Source organism: Sardina pilchardus, chromosome 4, assembly GCF_963854185.1.
Source record: "Sardina pilchardus chromosome 4, fSarPil1.1, whole genome shotgun sequence".
Taxonomy (NCBI): Eukaryota; Metazoa; Chordata; class Actinopteri; order Clupeiformes; family Clupeidae; genus Sardina; species Sardina pilchardus.
In genome coordinates, this window is record NC_084997.1 from 8597705 (window position 1) to 8611406 (window position 13702).

The 13702-nt window shown below is 44.5% G+C and overlaps 1 protein-coding gene and 1 long non-coding RNA gene across 2 annotated transcripts in view; one reads left to right on the plus strand and one right to left on the minus strand.

The window, feature by feature from the left end:
• The window catches only part of slc4a10b (solute carrier family 4 member 10b), a 43963-nt gene that overhangs the window by 25691 nt on the left and 4570 nt on the right, over nt 1–13702 (minus strand). The window contains exon 4 of the mRNA XM_062534001.1: nt 760–841. Coding sequence (XP_062389985.1) covers nt 760–841 — 82 coding nt within the window. The remainder of the gene's footprint in view (nt 1–759; nt 842–13702) is intronic.
• Nucleotides 9586–11897, plus strand: LOC134078234 (uncharacterized). Its single transcript, XR_009938830.1, has 3 exons — nt 9586–9716; nt 9950–9992; nt 11838–11897. It is a non-coding gene; the product is annotated as an uncharacterized LOC134078234 (long non-coding RNA).

The following is a 13702-nucleotide window of genomic DNA, read 5'->3' on the forward strand; positions in this document are numbered from 1 at the left end:
CACATCACAGTGTGTACAGTACCCAGGAGCGCAAACACAAACACACACTAGGCCCACACATATATTTGACATCCCTCAGACATCACAGATATTGATGATTTTCTGGTACTATCAGTATTTTAGCAATAAATTAATCTGAATGAACTGACAGAATACAATATTTATTGATTGTGAAGGGATTATCGGCCATTTTATTGCATGGTCTTACAAATGATCACTAAATCACTTGATATGAACCTATACATTGGATCAAGAGCTAGATACACCTTTCAGCCATAATGATGCTTGTCTGAGTCATTTAGAAATAGACACTGATAAAGACATTACTCTTATACTCTGAACATGACTGCCATCCCTCCCAAGAATCTACAATACTCCTAATACAGTGCCGTGATTCCTATATATCCTGCCTCTGTGTGTGTGTTGGAGGGAGAGAGACAAGACCAGTGTAAAAATAGAACACTTCCAGAGGCTGACACATGGCTGACGTCAGTGCTGGTCCACCGAACAACAGCCCCCCCGACACACACACCCCCACACCCACCCCCACACACACACACTCCCCTGAGCCTGTCTCCCATCAGGTCCTCCTCCCCCCTCCCTCCCCACGTCTTCTGTCTCCTGAGGGGTGCAAAGGAAAAGCGCCTCTCTATCCGAGAACTCTGCACTCTTCTCACACTGCACACCATGCCACCCACACACTCTCCCACAGACACCCACATCCTTGACCCTCAGCAGAGAGAGACAGGGCCACCTTACCTTCAAGCTCCTCCTTCTCAAAGTTGGTCTTCATGATGGACCGGGCCCCTCCTTGGTCCACCACGGCCTCCTCATCGCTCCTCTGTGGGGGGACAGCTCATTAGTCCATCACAGTTAGCACTTGGCGCGTTCCAGTCACAACATTTCGCAACAGCACGGCTAGTGATCACGGGAGGGAGAGACATGGCCACCACAGAGGGAGGAAATGAGACACACAGCACCACAACACAGCCACAAAGTGATAATGAGCAGACCGTGATAAACACACTAGCTGCGTTTCCATTACCCATTAAATTGCGCAAATTAAGAGTTGCGAAAAGAAATGTGCTTAATGGAAACACACACATTTCGAAAAAACTCACATGTTTCGATAAAAAGTTTTTGCGCTCGGGTGAGGTGGTATTTCGAGCGTATCGAAATTTGTATATTTCGCAAAACTGCAATGGAAACACTTTTTTCGCATCTGACGAGTCACGTGATCCAACAACCGGATGTTAGGAGGAACGAAACCGACTAAGAAGACTGCCGACAGGAAGTGGCACCGGGAGAATAATGTAAAACAATATTTTTTTTTTCATTAAAAGTGGCTCGTGTCATTCTAAAATGTTGAATCCACAGCTGTGAACTTGCCGACAACACTTTCTCAAAAACGCTGCATAGGCTACGCAACCGCTCAACTAGTTTTGTTTACCCATAGCAACAACGTTGCTATGCTTTGCTGGTTTAACGTGATGAGAACGGTGCTGAAAGAAATCTAGATTCTAGTTTTAGAAACTAATCAACTAGGCTGATCTACGAAATATTCCACTGACATGGCTGTGACATGATTTAAGCATAGGCCTACTACAACAAACTCCTGTGACATATGTCATTTTTAATTTTATGTTTCTGCCCCACCAAAACGTAGGCCTCCTCCGCTGATGGCTTATATAGCCTAATGACTGATAATCAGCGTGCCGTGGTGGCAATTTGAATGCATTTAGTGTAGGCTAAATCCCTATGGCTAAATCTGGGTAATGTTGATAACCACCATGTCTCCTAATGACTTACAGCACGCGAGAATACACGAGATTTTAATTTAGTTAGCCGAATGTAATGGAAACACCGCAATTGCGAAAATTGTGATATTCGACATTAAGACAATATCGACAAAGTTTTTGCGCATATTTGTAATGGAAACGCAGCTACTGTCACTTCCACACTAACCACCACACACACACACCACAATGACTGTGAACTTTATTGACCTCCATGCCATTTGGCATGAAAAATGGATTCTCTGTGCATTATATTTTATTCAGTTGTCAAAATCAACAACTAATGCAATACACCAGCAGAAAAACCTTACTGTATTTTGTGACCTTGCTGTAGGCTACCTTCTGTTTCCAAAAGCAACCAAATAAGTGAGTAAAGTAACTAAAGTCCCTATCTTATTTAAAAGTCTTCCAGTGGTGAATGATAAGGGGCTGAGAGTTCTACACTTCAACCAGCCTCTAGGCTACATCCTCCGTATATTCTTTTGGCTGAGCACAATCATACATTTTAATAGCATCTGACCTCCTTGTATCCTCTCCCCAGGCTGGGAGTACACACACACACACACCGTCTAACTTCAGTAGACAGTTTCCATGGTTACTGATGTGGTCAATAACTAGCCTCTCATGCTGCAATCAAATTGTCAAGTTCTTTCAGACACTACAGCTTTTCCCACATGACGTGCTGACGTCAGAGGCATATTCTGCTCTCAGAGCCATTCCATTATGTGATGTGTATCTCGTCCCAGACCTCACAGAACACTCTATTATGTCCATTTACACGGGTTGCTAGGATATGGAGCAGGAATAGCAGATAAATGACCCGCATCATTGTATTCAATATTTTCATATCAAACACGTCAGTGGGTACAGCTTGTGTATGGAGTAGGGAGAGATAAGCCTTATTCAACACACAATAGCCAGTGAAGAGGAGTCCGGAAAGAGAGAGGGAAAGCCAGGGAGGTGTTTCTGCATGCGTGCATCTCGAAAGCACTCAACCACTTCCATGTTTAATTTCTCTCTTAATTATTGGTGCATTCCTGCGGTTCTATTCATAGCAGCACGCCCTCTATATAAATAAATTAGAGAGGATATGCTGACAATATGTGTGTCAGCGCTGTTAGCGTGAGACCTTCCTGCAGGAGCCCAGAAATGATGAGTCTCCGAGGGGTCCATCTGACAACAGAAGCCAGGAAGACAAGGCAACTGTAACACTCCACACCATTAAAGTGCATCTGCTCAAATCTGCCTGCTTAATGAGAGCCTGATGAATTGCTTGTCACGTTTTATCATGGCGGCGTTTGGCATCAGCCCCTAGGGGTGGGGTGGGTGGCGTATGTGTGGGTGGTACAGAGATGAGGATCCCCCCGATGACCCAACTGAACTTCATTATCCGCTGCCGTGACGACGGTCCATCCGCAGTGGAGAAGCCCCGGCGTGAGCCCCCATTCCGGCTAACAGCCTCCGGACCTCCAGACAAACAAGCCTGGCCTGGATCTCCCTGTCCTCACACAGGAGGTCAGGTCATGTGACAGACGCAAACGCATGCAATGCTAACGGTAAGGGCACTATGAAACTGAAGGAGATGCTCTCCATTAGGGCTCTGCTTCTGTGTAACTAAGGCCTTCATGAAAAGCACACATAAACATATCCAAAGGCTGATTCAAACTGATGTCTTACCCTTAACCCAACATAACAACAATAGCTGAGGGGAGACGTACATTTTTAGCTGACGTGAGATGATGTTATTATGATAACTTGTGGGCTGAAATGTTATGACAGATTCAGTTGCTAGCTTTATATCTGGTACGTCAGACAGGCCGACGCTACGCTGACAATGTGATGCTTTAAATCTGCGACTGCTGTGCACTAATTGGTACTGCTTCATCAAACAGCAGAGAAAACCGCCAGAACAATTAAAATGGGATGTCCTTGCGTCTTCCCGAGGACAGGCAACCAAAAACGGGGACTGTCCCCTGAATGTCCAACTACATGCAGAGCAACACTAATCCAAATTCAGAAATATGAGCACCCCATTGATTGGTGCATTTAATTAAAATCTTTCATTATGACAGATAGCACACAGTAAAGAACAACTCTCTGGGGTGGTGCTTTAGATGACATTGTGGAAGATTAGAGCGCCAGCATTGCTGTTAAAACCACACATGCCCTTCCATGTGAGAGCAGCAAACTGCTGAAAGAGTGAAAGTGTTAGAGAGAGACAGAGATTTAAAGAGAGACAGAGATAAAGCACGAGAGAGAGAGAGAGAGAGAGAGAGAGAGAGAAAGAGAGAGGGAGAGAGAGAGAGAGAAAGCAGGGCAGATGTTAGTAGTCCAGACGAGTTCATAATATAGGCTCTAAAGCTGCATCTAATGTCCAGGACGCTGATGTTAATGTCTGACTGTGTTTGGAATTAACCCACAAATGTATTGTCTGAGAAAAAAAATCTACCCAGACTTTTGTTTGAAAATCATACATTCGTATAATACAGGATTATTACATAAACAGAGAGATGACTGATGTTGGCTTTATCTAGTCATAGTAAATAAACACCCAGTGTATGATAAATACAGAGCTCGAATAAACGGTGCTGGTGGGATGAACTGTACTGCATAATTTACTCTAAACTGTGCAATAGGCAACTTCTTTACAGGGTATAATTACAGCCTTAATGTGGGATGGCTATGGTGTTCTCCGCCACCACCACAGGAGCAGGCAGTTAAGGCCCATGCAGAGAACACAGTGTGCTGAGACTAAAGAACATCATGAATCATGCCATACATCAGGATTACTGAAAATGGGAAATGGCTAATTAAAAGTTAATCCTTAAATCCTGTCAGATTTGGATGTACAGCTATGTCCTGCGGTAGATAGTTAATGTTAAACATAACCAGATACAGTATGCCCCCCCTACTAACAGTGCTAGTGAAGAATGTTCTTGAATGCAATCATATTTTTTGCAGTATTTTTTGAGTGCAAGAGAGCCTCTCTCCATAAGCTGCATATTCGGGGCAGTATTACTGTAAGTCCCGGTCCCAGACCACGAGAGATGCCTACAGCCGCATCTGAGGCCGTGTGTGCTCAACCCCGGGCAGGAGGATGCTAATGACGGAGCTCTGGCGCAGAGGAAGTCATGTGAGCACAGCTCCAGAGAGGTGTGAGGGGCTACACAGGACGCAGCAGCTAGGATGAGCATGCGTGCGTGTGTGTGTGTGTGTGTGCGTGTGTGTGCGTATGTATGTGCGCCAGGCCCTCCTTACTGACGTATGGGAAGGAGGAGGAGTAGGAAGGAGGAGGAAAGAAATGACTTTCTCAAGGGCACCCTAAGAACACAGGCCAGACACACAGAGAGAGGGAGAGGGAGAGCGAAAGAGGGAGAGAGAATATAAGGAGCCAGAGGAGAAAGACAGGGAGAGAAGGATGAGTGTACCCATACATGTGTAAACCAGTATCTGTACACAATGTGTGTGTGTGTGTGTGTGTGTGTGTGTGTGTGTGTGTGTGTGTGTGTGTGTATGTGTGTGTGTTTGCGTGTGTGTGTGTGTGTGTGTGTGTGTGTGTGTGTGTGTGTGTGAGTGAGTGAGAGAGAGAGAGAGAGAGAGAGAGAGAGAGAGAGCGTGTGTATCTGCATATTTGCCTATGTGTGAAATGTGCTTGTCAAGATTTCCGTGGTGATCCTCTCTGAGCTCCGAGTGTGAGCCCCTGCTAAATCTCTGCTGAGTCCCCCCAGTGTGCCTTCTCCCCTCTCTGCGGCAGCGTGAGCTCGGCTCACTTCAAGCCCTTGTTTACCAGCCCTCACCAGACACCCCACACAACCCGACCAACCCAAACACCAGCCCCTATTTGCATTAGCGACATTCGCTGAGCATGCTAATGCACTCTGGGAGGCCAGCGAGAGCATAACCGTATTTCATCACGCAGCAGAAAGCAGCGACGAGGGAAAATCGCCGTATGCCGCACGAATTGATGCGTGTGTGCGCGCGGCCGCGCTGTGCCGCACGCTCTCTCTCTCTCGCAGACACAAGAACAACGAGCCTCTTTCAGACGTGTTGTGAAAAATGAATGACATTTAATCTGCATGAAACGTAATCCACTTAAGATGCCTACCCTTCCTGACATATAGCGGTGCGACTTAAACAATCCCTCTTTTTGTGCACCACTTTTTCCTTTTTTTTTTTACATACAACCCTTCAAGTAATCCTGGAAAAAAAAACAAACAATGCATGCTCTCGAGGCAGGCGCAAGACAAACAACTCGGGGGGGAGACACATCACGCACACTTTAGAGTCGAGCTTTATCCATGTTCGGCGTGACAGTCAGACAAGGCCGTGTCTGCCATCGCAGGCCATTGCATCGTGCAGAGACAATCCGCATTAGATGTCTAAAAATGGAGAGCCATTATACTCAGTGGAAAGGACTACATGGTGGACAGCCTAGACTGGCGTGACCCTCATGATTGGTGTGAAGTTAAGCTTACAAGTAACGTGTCAGAAAAGACCGTGTCACAAGAATCAGTAAGACCATCCATAGCCTGAGTATGTATTCATTTGAAGTGAACACCAGTTGTGGCTGAGAAACAGCTGGCTTGGTGGCACCATTCATGTGCTCCAATCAACAATCTCAACGTAAACCAGCTAGAATAGACTGGGACTGTGTCATGTTCAGCACGCAGGAGCACATTGTGAGCAAACCCGTTCTTAACGGGTTGAAAACGCGACGGGTGCTTCCTGAGAGAGAGCTGCCTTTAGTGCTGCCCAACATGCAATATCTCTTAACATATAAAACCACACACACAGGCACAGGAGAGGGTCTGACGAAGCGCACTTGGCTCTGTCTTTTGTGAGCTAGAGTGGTGCCAGAGGCATAAATCGTGACACAGATTCTGCCCACTCTCCCTCCCCCCCTCCCCTCCTCTCTGCCTGTGTCTGCAGGAGTCCTGAGAGTGCTGTGGAGGACGCTCACCACAAGGGCCCGGCACTGCTGCCAAAGGCACTACGCTACGGCTGAGGGGACGGAGTGGAGAGGCCACAGCGAGTGTGTGGGGAGCATGAGTGGGTGTATGCACAAGGCTGAGAGCATGTATGTATGCATACATGTATGTGCGTGTGTGTGTGTGTGTGTGTGACTGTGTGTGTGTGCGTTGCACATACTGTATGAGAGCTTGTAAATAGATAATGTGTTGTGCAAGGAACATGTTAGAGGGAGAGACAGAGGCTTCATGCATGCATGTATGTATGTGTGTGTGTGTGTGTGTGTGTGTGTGTGTGATGGGGAGGGGGAGGTCATGTCTAAGTGTGTGTGTGTGTGTGTGTGTGTGTGTGATAATGTGTCTGTGAAAGGGCGGATGAATGTGTCGCTGTGTTTACAGTGACTGGATGGATACTATGCGTGTGTTGTGGCCATCAATGGATTTTTGCTGCTAACATACCACAATCCCAATGTACCATTGCTATACAATCAGTGTCATATTCCCAATACTTAAAGTATATCCTTACCTTAAATATGACACATATCCCTAATACTAGACTGGTTACTGGATTCACTGAACTGCTACAACTGCATTATTTGTACAGCCTTTGACTGTCAATAGTTTCAAAGCATCATTGCTCTGACATTGTAATGGCCAAACACTGTAATTATGGGCAAACACACCAAAGCAGTGCGTGTTTATATTTAGGAGATAATTCCTTTTTAAGTCGTGTGTGTATTGAGCTGTAATGCCATGACCATTGCGGGATTTACACTGCTGATGTTTCGGTACAATCAGCAGATTTTCAGGAAAACCTCTACTAGCAGATTGCTCAGAGTGCTTCTCCTTCAAAAACTTCAAGCTCTTTATTCATGAGTCATGACACATTCAAAATGCTTTCAGAATTTCCAAAAGATTAGAATTTAGGATAATTTCCCCCTCCCCTCCATAAACGGTATTTTTAAATCATTAAAAATCTGCTTTACTTTAATGCGGATGGCAGAAATGGCCTCCAACTGACAGTTAAATCCATTTAGTCACTAAAAACTTTCACTCACTAAAGCCTCGCTCAGGCACGAGCTCCCGGTAATGCGGAAACGACTTGTGGTCAACAAATGGCCATGCTGGGGCCCACACACATTCTGCTTCTGCCACGGAAAATCAACACACTGGTCTACTTTTTGTCTCCAAATAGCTTGTGCAAAAAAACCTACTTTTACAAGTATGCTGTTACATTACAATACATCACTCTACCAGCATGCCTAAATAATCTGATAAAGATAACCAAAGAGTGACGTCCTCAAATGTCAACCCTCAATTCTAAGCCACTCTGCTTTTGAGAGTGCTTGATAAATATAGAGTTGTCTCTATGCCAAGATCGGAACTAACAATGGGATTTTTTCCCTATGGTAACTTGGGCATTTATGCTTTAGTGCTTCTTCATATATGTGAGCTTATGTTAGGACACCACTATTTTTAGAGGATTAACAATGATGCACTCTGGACAACTAATGCCCTGCCTGCCTGATGCTATTCAGTAGGCTATATTTATGTAAAGAATTCAGTCTAATGATAGCACACATTAGAGCAACTCTGACCATTTTATACATCTGGTGTCTTCAGACATAAACAATGATCAGTTCATGAGCATTTACTGATGTGACAGCCTATGCAAATAGTGTGGTCCCATCATTGTACAGGGTTACATGCTGCCACTCAGACATGCCACCACTACGACATGCTTCCATTTAGACATGCCTCTATTTCGACATGCTGCTATTTAGACATGCTGCCAATCCGACACATTTTAGTACCCCAATTCCGACAATTTACAAATCCTATTTTTTTCCAAGACAATTTAACGGACCCTATGAGCCCGACGGACGCAAAGTGCGTCAAAAAACACACCCATTTTTCTCTGTACATTGCTCCGCGATTATTAGTCATAGCGAGATGAGACCTATATTGCATGAAAGAGCAGAACCGGGGCTTTAACGAGACTAGACAGTGTCTGTACGATCAAGTATGAAAATAAAATAAAATCATGAATTTAAATCAAAGTATAGGCCTATCATATTTACAGTCTATATTGCTCCACGCAGCCACTGCTCTCGCTTGGATTACTCCGGGACCAGGCATCGCAGGCAACAGACACGCATATCAAATGAAAGAGGAGAAACAGAGCTTTCCATTGATACCAAACACATCGATCCTTTTGTGTTATAAAAACAGACGAAGTGACAAACAAATAAGAATGTCATATAGCTTCGGCTACCGCTACTTTCGTTTGATTTAGGCTACTCGTGAAACCATGGTAAAAAATATATGGCTTGCATGTCAGATAAAAGAGGAGAGCTAGAGCTATCCACAGATGCCAAAATACAACCTTCTAGGTCATAAAACAGACGAAGTGACAGGAAAATAATAACTGTAACATTAATAGCCTATTAATTACCTCATGTCGGAATGGCACGTTGTTTGAAAAAAAAAGTTAAATACCGCCACTGCGACCATGAAAAAAAAATATGTCGGAGTGGTGGGACTTTTTCCCATAAGGAGACATGCCTCCACTACGACAATTGGACGTCAATGTCGGAGTGCTGGTATGTCGGAATGAACGGCGGATACCATTGTACAGTTGTCTCATTTGATTATTGTAGAATGTTAAGTTGCTTTATTTCTAGGCTTTTTACGGTCTCACTATTTCACAGTGATTTTAGCTTAATGAGAACCTTCCAAGAGATTAAGGAAAAAAAACCTGACGGAACCAACATTTTGCCATTGTTTTGTTTCCTCTGTGTCTTTTAGTTGGTGCGCGAGACTAGGCCTGGCTGCCTGTGTCCAAGGTGAATTTTGGATAGCCTACAGTAAAATGGGTAGCCAAAGTTGGCTAGAGTCTGTTGTTTACCCTCTCTGGAAACATTTTTATCACTGACCCGTGAATGAAACTTAGGTAAGTAGCCTAGTACAAAACAATGTCTAGGTTACATATGTAGCCTACTAGGCTAAGCATTAGCATAGGCGTAGTAACCTACAGTAGCCTATGTGTTGCCAGATAATAAATAAATTAATGTAGCCTATACTTGATGTGGTTGAATTGCTATCTACTATGCTAACTTAACCTAGCACATTGTTTTGCTCAGACTGATAAGTCAGCTTGTTGATATTCTTGCAATCTTTCTGTAGAGTCTATTCCATCTTAACTGCCTCAACCAGCTCCATAGAAAAGGTAAGCAGACCATTAAATTGATCACAGCTTACAGTAAATCTAGGTAGGAGTTTCGGTTCTGTTCTATTTAATTATGGAGCAGGCGCACACAGACAACATCTTATTTCTACGTTGTAGGCCTACCTCTTTTAGCAGCCGATATCTGTGCAGTGGAAATGGTCTATATCTCTAGCGGTGAAGTAAGGATTTGATAGAAACCACTTGAATTGGCCAGTGTAGGCTACTGTGAGTAATTCTAGCTGGAGGCTAGACATAGACTAAGCAAACTCACATGTGTGTAATGTCATTGACCTTGACAGGATGGCAAGCTGTTGGGCATCTGTTCATATTCTATGTAGATCACCTTGAGTGAGGTCACATGTTCACTGTGTAGGCTAGTTTGTAGCTAGGATCTTGGTCAGTGCTAGATAAATCCATATGATCCTGATGTATCTGTGCCCTATTTATTGTTCATAGTAACCATTATGAATTGGAAATGTCTTTATCAACACTCCCACTGCTGTATGCCCAGTGCAGTCTGAATACCATATTAGCATGGGTATCTGCTAGCTGCTACAATAATAAAAGCTAATAGAATTAGTTTGTGCTAATTCAAGATCCTGGAAATGTGTAATGTTTTTTTTTCTGTTCTAAGGAAGAAATAGCTTGTGACCCATTTCAGACTTCACCTCGAGTTTTTGATGAGGTGCAGAACTACTAATTTCAGTGGCATTCCAAAAATAACACCAGAGTGGCATAAAATGGCATCAATGAGGCTTGACAATGTGGAGATATCCCCTATGGAAAGGATGGGTCGAGCATGCCTTGTGTAAAGCCCCATAGTGTCCCATCACAGTGGCTGTTGTTTAATACATTTGGCCTCTGCTGGCTAACGAAAGCGCTGCTGAAACGTTATGCATTCACTCAGTCAAAATCGTCTTAGAGCAGAGAGGGGTGATGCTGGGCGGATGGGGGATTACTGCCGGGCTATTGGACTGATTTAATTGGGTGGGGCAGCCATCATCGCTGTGTCACTTTGACTCTGCAGATGGCTGTGGTCATCACCTCTTTGCTATCAGCAGTAGACACCTGCCCAGACCCAGCTCTTTAGAGTGCCTTACCACAGCAAAACACAGACTCTCCCTGGACAACACAGGCATTGATCTAGAGAAGATCATGTGTATTGATTTTCTCTATAAGTATGAGATGCCCCATCCTGAGTAGGAATGCTGGTTAGGGAAAGCTGCTGTGTCATCAGTTCTACTTGCCTCCCATCATAACTTATTCCACAAGAACATTGAAATGCAGCCTCTGCTTCAGAATCTCCAGTCCCCCTGCAAATGGTCAGCAGGGCAAGCTCTCTGACAGCCTGGTGTCAGAGTGATGCTGATTTCCTCTCAGCTTGTTTGAGAGGCAATAACCTCTATACTGTGTTCTAGCACAGCCTGTTATAAGAACACATTTGCTCTTCTCTGCAATGTCTCTGCAATTCCTTGCTTTAAAGAGGAATTCATTACCTGTGCCCTTGCTCATGCAATACTGCAACACATGCAGAACTCTGAGTCAATGATGCTGCACCGCAGGGTGATAAAACCACAGTTCCGTGCCCTTGCTATATCAGCATCAGATATCAACTGTATTGGGAGAACAATGCTGTGTACATGATACAAGCTGACACAACCAAAGCAATCTCCCCGATATCTAGTTACTGTGATGGTCAACTCAAAGAGCTTGAAAACTTTCGGCTGAGACCAGTGACTATTATAACTACAAGTGTGACCCCTACCTGAGAGTTAAACTGGCTGTACAGTTCCTGGCTCCCCGAATGCATGACCTCTTCTCAGGTTTGCCTTGTTTTGAATCCAGAGCTGTCAAGGACACTGAGCCCCATAGACGAGGGAAGCTGAGCAGTGCTGAGCTGACCAGACGATGCAGATGAAGATGGCTATCCACACACCATGCCCAGGAAGACAGGGGAGCAAAAGGAAAAAAAGACCCTTGTCCAAGCACACACTGCCTCTGTTGCTCCACACAAACCCACTATTTTCGACAAGCATGCATCCGTCTGTCTGACCAATCCGGTGTGAGATTAGAGATGTGACATCAAACGTGTCCAGCCTCTAAGCTAAGAGGGAGAGGGAGGGAGGGAGAGATGATGCAGCTAAGCTAGTGATGCTCGCCCCTCCTCTCCCTGCTCCATGTGGCGTTCCCATTAAAGCCCTGTAGCAGCTCCCAATCCCAGAGGAGATCCTGCACTCATTCTCCAGGGAACGCCGGGTGATGGGATGGATTCCGGTACTCGACACCTCAACCTGACAACCTTGCAGGTGCATCGTCTTCACTTTGTCTCCAGTCAAGCGTTGCGGGGAGCAAATGATTCCGGTTGTTTCAGGTGTGAGGCTGTGAGCTGGACTGAAGTACTGCACTGCTTGCTCAAACTCACTCTGCCTATGATCCAATCCAGTTCTCTCCCAGTGAAGAAACAATGCTTGCTGTACAAGCACAAATTTATGATGACTAAAATATCTGTAAAGTGCTCTGAGAGAATGTGGATGCACTGTTTAAAGCACATTAGACACTGATTCCTAATTTCGCTTACTGAGGGAAATACTGATGACACAAATTAAGTAGGCTACAGATGAACCAAAATTAAAATGACCTAAAGGAGCAGTCAAAAATTGTGAAGAATATTAGTTATACTAAACAGAGTAACCTTAAGTTTTCAATTTTTCACCGCATGTCTTAAAACAAGGAAATCTATAACACAGTTATTCAAGGAGAATACAATTTGTCCATGAGCTTAATGAGTCCATGAGTTATTTGGGCCATGTGTCCTTGTCTAGTTCACGAGGACCAATATACAGAGCTTTACAGCGTCATCTCAGTTCAGAGAGCCAGCCTAAATTAGAGATCTTCAATCATGAGGGGTCTGACAATCTCAATCGCACGTCTCTTAACATCAACTAATCAAAGTGACACATTGTTGTTACATAATAGGCCAAATCCACTACCCGCAACACTAGTGGGGCCACCAATGTTATCTGTGTGTGAGCAAATCCTGTGTCCCAATGACAAGACCATAACAAAAACACATACCAGAATCATACAGTGCAGGAATCTTAATGTTGCCGAAGTGTTTTGGATTCACAGCTTGATTTTTGGTAGTTGTAGTAATTGTTGTAGTAATTCTGACCTCACTGCGTGAAGAGGGTCGCATTTGCACCAAACTGCAGCTGAGGTTTCGCTTTAAAAGAAAAAAAAAACTTTTGTCCTTGTAAATCTTCATTTCCCCTCTGAGCTTAACTGTGGACAGTGTCATGTCCTGGGTACAGAATTAAAAATAAATGACCCCTGATCTCTTACAAAAAACACCACCACATGGGCAGCAGTGATAAAGCTGTATGAAAGCATTCAGCCAGCTGTCCCTTTTATTTTCCTTACCACTGGCAAGCACTCTCTAATGAACCACCAAACCCTGACTTCATATCCCATGATTCAACAACGCCCATGGCCTGGAGTTGTGCCCAGTGTGCCACAAGCAGCACCAAAACCATCTGCAAGAACCCAATCATTGACCTGGCCTAAGGCCAGTGGTGATAAATGTAAGCTGCCAGTGCAATCTTCAGTCTCTGGAGCCATGTCCAATTGAGCGTTGATAAATCCCCTTTTGACTTTCCTCGAACTTAGCGGATGTCCCAGAGGAGGTTTCACATTGGACAAGCTATTTCCCT